This window comes from Neolamprologus multifasciatus, chromosome 5, assembly GCF_963576455.1.
Source record: "Neolamprologus multifasciatus chromosome 5, fNeoMul1.2, whole genome shotgun sequence".
Taxonomy (NCBI): Eukaryota; Metazoa; Chordata; class Actinopteri; order Cichliformes; family Cichlidae; genus Neolamprologus; species Neolamprologus multifasciatus.
Window position 1 is genome coordinate 11871831 of NC_140443.1, and position 11099 is coordinate 11882929.

The following is an 11099-nucleotide window of genomic DNA, read 5'->3' on the forward strand; positions in this document are numbered from 1 at the left end:
TTAGACCAAGGCATGAGCAACACACCTCAGGTTTGCAGGTCCAGACGAGGCCTAGTGGTGACTAACACGGCATGGCCGGATTCAGGATTGGTCTTAGCAGGCTGTTGAAGGTCCCGTGAGTGCAGAACAAGGGTTTCATAGCTGAAATGTTCTCTGACTGTTGATGATCGTTTTCTCTCTCATCTTGTGCTTTTATTTTGTAGATATCTCTGGTCTATCAGAAATAGCTACAAAATAAAAGTCTATCTCTGCAGCTACACCTTCTTGTCTCTTTCTATGGCTTAAAGCACACAGCTTTGAATGAGCAAACTAACATTCAAATCAAGCTGATATGTTGGCCTGGTCTGAGCTCTTCAGTCTGCACATGTTAGTAACCCACCCTTTTTGACACTAAACTCATTCACTTGTTTAAATTTAAAAACCCAACACCACTGCAGATAGGCCATTATCACACCTGTTTTGGTACTAAAGGGATATGTTTAGATCCTTTGAGGCACTTTGTGTCTGTAATTGATTATGATGATGTGATTTATATGGATGCTTTGTCAGAATCCTTACTGATGCTAGATTCTGTCTATCATGGAGCACTGATTCAATATAAAGGCTTGTACTCTTCACTGTACGCTGTATGCTCAGGTTGAGCGGTCTTCTTTGTCGTGTTATAGCCCTAGCCACTGCATTGTTGTTATTTATAAGGCTATTCCACATTTGCTGCCTTCTTACTTAGTGGCTTGCATCCATCAACTCAATTTATCAAATGAGCATTCAGCTTTGCAGCTCCTTGATCCAAGGATCAGCTGCAGAATCAACTAAAATTTCAGGAACTGGCCTCACTAAATCAATTGAATTAATTAAATGCAGTCACTTCAGGCTTCAGATGTTTTCCCTGAATATTTTTTAACTTTTTTTCTGGCATTATAGAATTACTTTTACTAAAGCATGTGTTTTTGTTATTATTTAAGTTTCTAAATTTTGGTTGTTTCTGTGTTTCATTCTTGTCTCACATTCTTCGCATCTATACATACAAATTATTATTATTTTATCTTATTGATCCCTTTTGTGTTGATTTAATTGATGTTACTTACGCACGTGAATATTTTTTGCAGTGCAAAAACATCCACATGAGGGCAAAAGCCACATTATTTTTTACTGTAGTGAGGATACGAAGGAGGAAATAAAGCGGATTTGAACGCAGCCAAAAATTTCCCGGGAAACGATACGACGTAATATACCCTGCCCCTCCATCGCGCTCAGACAAAAGGTGCGTTCGTTTTACTCTGCGGCTCGACCCTAGTTGTTTTTATTAAGGTCATCGCACAACAGGACGAGCGGTCGTTCTGCTCCTTGTATTAAAGCGAACGCACTGTGCTTTAAGTTCCCTCCTCTTTCAGGCAAATACACCAATGAGAAAGCAAAACCTCAGCCGTCTCTCTTGAATATTCATGTTTTTTCGCGGGCTTTGAGTATCACATGGTTCTTTCGCGCGAAAAGCGACTCACGGCAGGAAGAAGAATAAGTGGCTTTTGAAGCAGCAGCAAGACAGAAACGCAGCGATGGCGGTGAGTAAACTCATTAAAAACAGGCGCAGTGCTCTAATGGGAATGCTCAGCTTGTAGGCAGAGGCGCATTAATCTATACGAAGCAGTTTTTACCAGTCAGCTTTAGTTTTTCTGGGAAAATAAACTTTGTTCATTCGTCGAGTCACAACAATGACAGAGAGCGTCATCAAGAGTTGATGTAGCGCTTCATTCTTTGCCAGAGATCAGAATTAAAAATATACTTTATGAAGTTTTTAACTGCGCGTGTTTTGCTAAGAACCGTTTTTCACCTTCGTAGACTGGACCCAAAACCCGTTGTTGTTTTTTGTTCCTTCGCTGTAAAAAGGAGACCTGCCATGTGGTCAGTTAGCTTGTTTTTGCACCTGTAAACCGTCTCAAGTAACAACCGAGGAATAATAAAACCTTCTTGAATCTTTACACCCCCTTGCATGAGTCCTTACATCTGGAATAATTGATTATAGTTTACTTACAAGCCATGATGGGCTTTAAATTATTGGTTTCAATCAAGTAAAGACATGAAAAGATCATTAAAATACACTGTCCTGTAATACTTAAGCTATTAAATTACATTTTACTTCTAATGTTGGCTCGCCACATTCTTAAATGTAATAAACATGTCTTACAGTCCTACTTTTAAAGATCTATGGTCTTTAAGAAGTCACACAGCCCTATGTGAGTTTTTCTTCCCTTCTTAGATAAAACTAACTACTAAAAGTTACGAGTTAAAAAATATTAAAAAAAATTCAAATTGATGTACATCAAAACTACTTGAAGACAATAATCCTTTGACAGCAGTGGCACAATGTACCAAATGTATTAAAATGTTCTGCCCTCATCACCATCCCTACCTACTGGCTTTCTTGCTGTCAGGTTACTTTTGGCAGTAAATATAAGAATAATTTATTTGTTCTGAATTCGTGTTGTCGACAGGATTCCTCAGAGTCATACCACATGGCCACCAGCCCCAGCCGAGCCTCCAGGAGGGGAGACCTGACCTCCAGCCCCGGACGAGACTTGCCGCCCTTCGAGGATGAGTCGGAGGGGCTGCTGGGAGATGGACCCTTGCCTGGTGAGGAGGAAGAAGATGGAGAGGAACTGATTGGAGATGGAATGGAGAGGTGAGCGTGGATTTAAAATGGCCTTAAAGCTATAAACTCTGTGGGGGTTTTTAGGGCTTCATAACAACTTTGTCTCTGTTCAGGGATTACCGTGCCATTCCGGAGCTGGATCAGTACGAGGCAGAGGGTTTGGACCTCGATGATGAGGAGCTGTCAGAGCTGTCGCCAGGAGCCCGAGCGGCCGCTGAGGAGGCCATGAGGAGGAGGGACAGGCAACAGGGAGTCAGAGGGCGCGTGAGGCCAGGATTGCTCTACGGTGAGGCTTGAGCGTGTGGATATTTGTCAGGGTGGTGGCGTGTAGGCTATGATTAATTCTTTCATTTTGTTGGCTTCCAGACAGCGAAGACGAGGACGACGAGCGCCCGGCTGCTCGGCGAAGACGGCTGGCTGAGCGGGCAGCAGAAGGTGATGGCGAGGAAGAGGAAATGATTGAGAGCATTGAGAATCTGGAGGACATGAAGGTTTGTGATGACACTGGAGATGAGCTAGCACACAGAAGCTTTTCAGGTCCGGCTGTTTGGGACGTCTTTGTAACGTTTTCACACACTCTGCAGGGCCACACGGTGAGGGAGTGGGTGTCCATGGCGGCACCGCGGCTGGAAATCTACAACCGCTTCAAGAACTTCCTGCGCACACACGTGGATGAAAACGGCCGCAACGTCTTCAAGGAGAAGATCAGTGATATGTGTAAAGGTAGTGCAGTTTTCAGTAAACTTTAATGTGTGGAAAAATATAATTGTTGGCTGATTTCTGGCAATGATTGAATGAATCAATCTGAACCTGTAATCCAGAGAACAAGGAGAGCCTGGTAGTAAACTACGAGGACCTCGCAGCCAGGGAGCACGTCCTGGCTTACTTCCTACCAGAAGCTCCAGCTGAGATGCTGAAGGTTAGTGAACTTGTCATCTTGCTTAACGTCCTTTACTGTGCCTTTTGTTCATGCATTTATATTTAACTTTAGTGGATATTAAATGCTGTGAAAGTTAAATATGAGTGTCCTTCAATTATTTTCTGATAACCGGTGCGTGTCTGATTGTTCTTTGCCAGATTTTTGATGAAGCTGCTAAAGAAGTTGTGCTTGCCATGTACCCAAAATATGATCGCATTGCCTACGAGATCCATGTCCGCATCTGCAACCTGCCTCTGGTCGAGGAGATCCGATCACTCAGGTAACACTTCAGTTTTGACCCAACAGGTATTTTCAACTTGAAGGAATAAGTCACAGTAGTAATGAAACTAAGGCGAGACCTCCACATTTGTCTTGGCGAGGCACATCTGTGGCTCTTCCAAAAAGGGTCGTCTATATATGAAGGAGCTAACTGGGTAAAGCTTTCTGCTCTTTACCAACTGTTTTCTTCTTCTGTTGTCCTCTTCAGGCAGCTCCACCTGAACCAGCTCATCCGGACCAGCGGCGTGGTGAGCAGCTGCACCGGCGTCCTGCCTCAGCTTGGCATGGTCAAGTACAACTGTAACAAGTGTAACTTCGTGCTAGGGCCCTTCTTCCAGTCCCAGAACCAGGAGGTGAAGCCGGGTTCCTGTCCGGAGTGTCAATCCCAGGGACCGTTTGAGATCAACATGGAGGAGGTGAGGGGAGGGCCGGGCTGGCTGATGGTTGGTTGTGAAAGTTGTAGTTTGTCTGCTGGGTCTGTGCCCAGTCTGAGGATTTAAAATTACTGCCTCCTTCCTGCAGACGGTGTACCAGAACTACCAGAGGATCACCATCCAGGAAAGTCCCGGTAAGGTGGCTGCAGGTCGACTCCCTCGCTCCAAAGATGCCATCCTCCTGGCCGACCTTGTGGATAGCTGCAAGCCTGGAGATGAGATTGTGAGTCTGTGTAAAGAAAAAAAAATTGTCATATTTGAGGCAGGGAGGGTTGAAATTGATCAGAAAAGTAGAAATTAAAGACATTTGAGGCTAGATGGAAATAAACGTTTATTTGCAGAAACATTAGGGTCGATAAAGAGTTCATGCTGTGTTGCAAAACTAAATCAGTTTGAATGTGCTAGAATACAATTTCATACACATGTATTTTTCAATGTATATTAAGGACTTAGAATATTCACAATCTGTTGTTTTAAAGTGATGCATGTTTTTCTGCTTATCAGGAGCTGACTGGGATCTACCACAACAACTACGATGGCTCTCTGAACATGGCGAATGGTTTCCCGGTGTTTGCCACAGTGATCCTGGCTAACCACATCACCCGCAGAGACGAGGGGGTCGCCGTGGCCGAGCTGACCGACGAAGACGTCAAAGCCATTGTTGCTCTGTCTAAGGACGAACGTATCGGAGAGAGGGTGAGTAATCTGATACACATAGTAAAAATGGAGAAAGGATGTTATTTCGGCTCTAAGGAAATAAAACAGATAACCCAAAAAGTAAAAATTCAATTGTAAATGGATGATGTCATCTTTTAAAATGATCTTCTGATTGTAATTTGAAGTTTAAAATCTCTAGGAGGCCTCAATTTCAAAATTGAGATTTTTATGCCAGCTCAAGTCTCTAATGTTAAACGGCAAAGAATATTTAGAAAACAGTCTAGAAATTAAAACCAACTTTTAAAACAAAACATCCATCCATCATTCACTTCCAAAACAAAGATTTATTAAATCCTGGTGAATTTAATAAGTCCTTCCTATTTATTTTAGATGATTCAATGCAAACTTACAGCTAAGTGTCATGAATGAAAATCAATCCCAGTTAGACAAAAAAAAAAAAGATTGATGCAGATCGTCCACTTTGGCGACCCCTAAAGGGAGCAGAGGGTTAGGGTTAGAAGACACTTTTATCTGTTAATTGTTTTTAGGAGTGTGACCACTGTGGCTGGTGTTATCGGTTTCCCCAGCTAACTGCTCTATTATTATTAAAAACATGATGAACTGACTGTGATAGCAGATCTGCACTGGTCCAACCACTGCAGTGCAAATGTTTTGGTAACTCCTTTTTACTGTCTGCAGATCTTTGCCAGCATGGCGCCATCTATCTACGGGCATGAGGACATCAAGAGAGCGCTCGCCCTGTCGCTGTTTGGAGGGGAGCCCAAAAATCCAGGTAAAGCCTCTCATCTCTGAATTCGAAGGAATAACAGTGGATCAGTTTGTCCTCCCTTTAACTCTCCCCTTCTTTTCAATTCTTTCTTTTCCAGGTGGGAAGCATAAGGTGCGTGGGGACATCAACGCGCTGCTCTGCGGAGACCCAGGAACCGCCAAGTCCCAGTTTCTCAAGTACATTTCAACACACAGTCGATGTTGTCAGTGGCTAAAGTTGATTAATTGATGAAGAAAAAAAAAATAAAGGCCTGAAGTTTACATATGCAGGGCTGTATTTTGTGTCTCTTGACCGCAACTGTTCAATAGAGGTAAAATGTTGATGAAGAAATCTGTTGGAGGAGTAAAAGGATTGTTTCAGAAGATGCGCTAACGTGTTTCCATCTGCAGGTACGTAGAGAAGGTCGCGAGCCGTGCGGTGTTCACCACAGGTCAGGGGGCCTCCGCCGTTGGTTTGACCGCTTATGTTCAGAGACACCCAGTGAGCCGTGAGTGGACGCTCGAGGCGGGAGCGCTGGTGCTGGCCGACCGTGGAGTCTGTCTGATCGATGAGTTCGATAAGGTGAGCTGAATCCACGTATCCAGATTGGTGGGCACCCCCTCCTTCTCTTAAACAAAAAAAAAAGTGCATGTACCTGACTTTGTGTCCTCTCAGATGAACGATGCAGACAGGACGAGTATCCACGAGGCCATGGAGCAGCAGAGCATCTCCATCTCCAAAGCTGGCATCGTCACCTCGCTGCAGGCCAGATGCACAGTTATTGCTGCTGCCAACCCCATCGGTACGTAGCAGTCATATTTATTAGCTCAGTATGTTGGAGATGGATTCATTTTAAATGCTAATTAAGCTATTTTTGGCAGTTGGTTATAATCTGAGCTACTCTTTACAAGGATGCATAAAATAAATGGACACGTGCATGCAGCTTTTATGAATATATTAAAAAGTGAGCATTGGATAAAAGTCAGTGAAGTCTGAGAACAGGCCTTTTGTAATTAGTCCAAAGGAAGTGTGAGAGAGTCCTTTCAAGAGCAACATCATATCTCTTGTTTCCTGGCAGGTGGCAGATATGACCCCTCCCTGACTTTTGCTGAGAACGTGGATCTGACGGAGCCCATCGTGTCGCGTTTTGACGTGTTGTGTGTTGTTCGAGACACCATCGATCCCGTCCAGGTAAATGCAAACACACCTGATGCTGAGCTGCTGTGGGACACTGTATTTCTTTAGATCAAAGTACAACTGAACTGGGAAAATCATCTGTCTTAACCTGCTCTGGTGAAACTGACTAGTACTTCCAAATATTTAACTGAGAGGATTTATTATGTTTGTCATCCACCTCTTCCTCTTCATCTCCTGAACCGACGTCTGGCTCTAACACACGAAAACATGCTTGTTTATTCCCAATGTTGTTACACTAACTGATTACCTCCTCTCTGATGTAAATTTCACTGTGGCTCTTCTGTTCTTCAGGATGAGATGCTGGCGCGCTTCGTGGTCGGTTCCCACATCAAGCATCACCCTAGCAGCAAGGAGGGGGGAGTGGCATTGGAGGAGGTGGTTCTGCCCAACTCATCTGACGTGCCACCGATTCCACAGGATCTCCTGAGGAAGTACATCATCTATGCTAAAGAGCGGGTACAAACACATGCCACACAGATCCTCACTCAGGTTTATTTGTTTCTCTCTGGCTGGAATATCATAATTATGTAATCAGCCTGAAAGCTTGCGAAATGAGGTAGCTGTTGTTTTACGTTATACGTTGTTTTTGGTTTTTTTGTGTTACAAGTTTTGTCCAAACAAGATTTATTTTAACAAACTGTAAATAAATTATAAGAATTAGTAGGTAGGTTGGTGTATTTCAGCAAATTAAAGCTTGGTTTTATTCCAGTAGAAATTTGAAGGTAAAGTTTGTATTTTTTGTGTCTGAAGGTTCACCCGAAACTGAACCAGATGGACCAGGACAAGGTGGCTCGCATCTACAGTGACCTGCGTAAAGAGTCAATGGTGAGTCTGAAAAACTCCTCCCACTTTATCTCTCATTTACACATAAACATGTTTTGAAATCCAGGGAGAGTAACCGAATTTGTCAAACCACTAAGAAAGAAAAGCGTGTGAGAACATGTGCTATACTCAGGATTTGTTTCTCAGAGTCATCAAACTATTCATCTGTGACTGTGGAAATAACCCACTCTGGTTTGGTGTCACAGGCCACAGGCAGCATCCCCATCACGGTTCGTCACATTGAGTCCATGATCCGCATGGCGGAGGCTCACGCCAAAATGCACCTGAGGGACTATGTACTGGAGGACGACGTCAACATGGCCATCAGGGTCATGCTGGAGAGCTTCATCGACACACAGAAGTTCAGCGTGATGAGGAGCATGAGGAAGGTTTGTGGATGTTTTCTGTTGGCCTCAAACATTAAAATGCTTCTTCTCAAAGGCGAACGATCGACACATTTTTAGATTCAGTAAGACTTGTAGTTTAATTCAGTTTTACATGCAGAAAAGGCTTTGAAGTAAATCCAGTAATGTCTGAAAGCAGGGACAGCTTTTTAGCTAACTTGAGGTAGTTTATTGGTACCAGGTTGCCAAAGGGCAGATGTATTAAGGATAAACTAAGAACAGATTATTGATGTTTAGCAGCAGGTTTTCACCAAGTTTGTAAATATATTTATTAGGGGTGCAATAATACACAAAATTCACGGTTCGGTTCAATACTTTGGTGTCATGGTTCGATATTTTTTCGATACAAAAAAAAGTTCATGTCTTTTTAATTTGTCATTTATTAAAATTATAAATGGATATTTTAACTCAAAAGTACAGTTTTTAAATTTAATGTAACGTCACATGAAAACCAAAATAGTTCCAAAAACCACATCTGAATGAGGGTGGGGGAGGTTCAATTTGCCATGTTGCAACGAGAGCTTAACTTCTGTCTCGCTAGCTTTTGCCCTGCGCTCAGTGAATCTGCGTTCGACTACTCCGCCTAGGCTGCACTGTCTAGCACAGATCCACTGAGCGCTCAACACAGACAGCATCGTCAGAAGGAAAGTTGATAAAATTAAAAATTTTGTATTGTTTGATACATATGCATACTGAACCGAAAGCACTGTATGAACGGTTCAATATAAATACAAGTATTGTTGCACCCCTAGTATTTAGTATACATGTATTATACATGCAAACAACCACTTTCTTTTTTTAAAGCCCTGTAAATTTATGAAAAATTAACCAAATGAAGTGTCTATGGATCGTGTATGAAGTGATTCTTCCTGATTGTGTTTACTGACCTCATCTAATATTTTTGTGTCTGCTCAGACGTTCGCCCGCTATCTGGCCTTCCGCAGAGACAACAACGAGCTGCTGCTCTTCATCCTCAAACAGCTGGTGGCCGAGCAGGTCGCCTACCAGAGGAACAGATACGGAGTCCAGAACGACACCATCGAGATCCCAGAAAAAGATCTTCAGGATAAGGTACTGAGAGACACACCGGCAGTACATCGTTATAACTCTTAGACTGGACAGGATGTGAAACTATACACACTTTAAATTTATTGTCCTCCTAGTCGCAAATACTCTTTTATCTTAGAAACTCACACTAAGGTCATTATAGTAGGTGTAGGGAAATCCTTTCATCAGAGCAGTCAAACCTCCACTTCAGTGTGTAATGCTCAGTTGAACTTAAAAAAAAAATCAAATAGTAAAATGTGGGCAAGCTGGTGAACCCATTCAAAAGTGTGTTGGTTCCTGGAAGTCTTAAACTGATCACATATTTAAAGAAAATGAACACCGTCCTGAACCTGCCTGACTCTCCTGCTCCTCCCCCTCCAGGCGAGACAGATAAACATCCACAACCTGTCGGCCTTCTACGACAGCGACCTGTTCCTCTCCAACAAGTTCAGCCACGACGGCAAGAAGAAACTAATACTGCAGCAGTTTTAAGAAGCCTTCCAACCTCACTCCTCTCCTTACACCTCCTACATAATGAGCTCTTACTTGGGTTTTGGTCTTACTGGATTCAGGACTCTTAATTTTGGCTCTGAACTGATTGGAAGTGACTGAAGAGCAGCTGCTGTTGAAGGACTGTTATAAGAAGGATCATCTGATAAGGAAGATTTGACTCTGAAGGCAGCAGCTGATGACCACACTGTTTCTGATGGATTGATACCTGTGGTGACTGTAAATTATTTTAGATAAGCAATTCATCAAAAATAAATAAACTGCATGAATAATAAAAAAAAAAAAAAAGAGAGAGAAAAGGAACATGTCCTGGGGGTCGCTGCATCTGCCTTCAGGTGGGGTTGATTGTAAATAAATGTACATGTTAATGTGGCGCCGTTTATTGTTTTGCGTAACTTTATCTGAATGCGTTGTCACATTGTCCAAACTCACTGACTTTGTATTTCAGACCTTGTTGCTGTTTCTCGGAGGTTTGTGCTCTCATCAGGAAGTTAATGCAGCTTGAACTGAAACCTCCATGCTTCATAAGTCTGGTTAAAATAAATGATGTCACTGTTTGCTTCATGATGGATTGCAGCTCTGTTTCGATTTCAAAAATGTATTTCATCAATTCCTGGTCTCTGCTCTGACTTTTCTCCATGTAATTTAAAATCATCTAAAATTCACTGAGTGGAACGAGCGCCTCAACATTTTAGTTGAACTTGCAGATTGAGAGAGGTGCAAATTTTCTACACTTATAAATGCATTGCCAAATTCTACCTTGTATGGATGAAAAGACCCAGAGCCTGTTGACGGGTGACTTTAATCTACAGTAGTAACATCAAACGTTTGCAAGCGGTGTACATGATTCTAGTTAAACAAGCCTGATGACAACAACTACAGCAATTTAAAGAAAACAAGTTATCCTGGGAGTGTAAAAACAAAAGAGGGAACATATGATGAAAAGATAATAAATTGCAGTGTTAACTGTGGGAGAGGGAATAGTGTGACTCCCACTAAATAACTTGCACTATTTCTTTGTTTACTTTGAGATTTAACATTGGTTATCTTATCCAGCAGAGCAGCCTGAGCCCTGTGCCAAAGACCAAGTTCAGTTACCTGGGGTATCTCTAATAACTGGATTCACTTACCCTAACATTGTTTTTTGTTTTGTGCATTTTATGTTCGATATAGGTATTTGTTGTGCCTGAAAATGAACAAATAAATGAATGAATGAATGAATGAACATAAGCAGGCATGTGGAGCTGATTATCAAATCTGAATCTGACCAATCACATATGTTGACCCGCTATTGATCATATCATTGATTATGATTATGGTAATGTACAGAACCAATATTTATATGTTGAAATATTTATGGACCTGACTGTATATACAAACGTGATTCATAAAGACACAGGCACAGAAACGGGTA

General features: G+C 42.3%; 1 protein-coding gene across 2 annotated transcripts; it reads left to right on the forward strand.

The window, feature by feature from the left end:
- The first annotated feature begins 56 nt into the window (after window positions 1-56).
- Window positions 57-9973, forward strand: mcm2 (minichromosome maintenance complex component 2). Of its 2 annotated transcripts, none has more exons than XM_085158541.1 (20): window positions 57-110; window positions 2490-2677; window positions 2761-2933; window positions 3014-3138; window positions 3232-3370; window positions 3469-3566; window positions 3725-3846; window positions 4054-4261; window positions 4368-4502; window positions 4784-4975; window positions 5636-5729; window positions 5824-5902; window positions 6116-6287; window positions 6381-6507; window positions 6784-6896; window positions 7194-7358; window positions 7653-7727; window positions 7931-8113; window positions 9044-9199; window positions 9557-9973. In XM_085158541.1, the coding sequence occupies exons 1-20, from the start codon at window positions 72-74 to the stop codon at window positions 9665-9667; spliced, it is 2694 nt and encodes an 897-aa protein (XP_085014667.1). In that variant the 5' UTR covers window positions 57-71; the 3' UTR covers window positions 9668-9973. The 2 variants fall into 2 exon arrangements, with proteins under 2 accessions (XP_085014667.1, XP_085014668.1); XM_085158542.1 differs by lacking the exon at window positions 57-110 and adding an exon at window positions 1434-1559.
- Window positions 9974-11099: the final 1126 nt, after the last annotated feature.

What these genes read in the sequence shown, in the direction of transcription:
- mcm2 (XM_085158541.1), top strand. Translation starts at nt 72, where the DNA reads ATGGCCGGATTCAGGATTGGTCTTAGCAGGCTGTTGAAG. An exon ending in CTCCAGCTGAGATGCTGAAG is followed by an intron (nt 3,567 to 3,724) that starts GTTAGTGAACTT and finishes GTTCTTTGCCAG; the next exon opens with ATTTTTGATGAAGCTGCTAA. An exon ending in TGCTGCTGCCAACCCCATCG is followed by an intron (nt 6,508 to 6,783) that starts GTACGTAGCAGT and finishes GTTTCCTGGCAG; the next exon opens with GTGGCAGATATGACCCCTCC.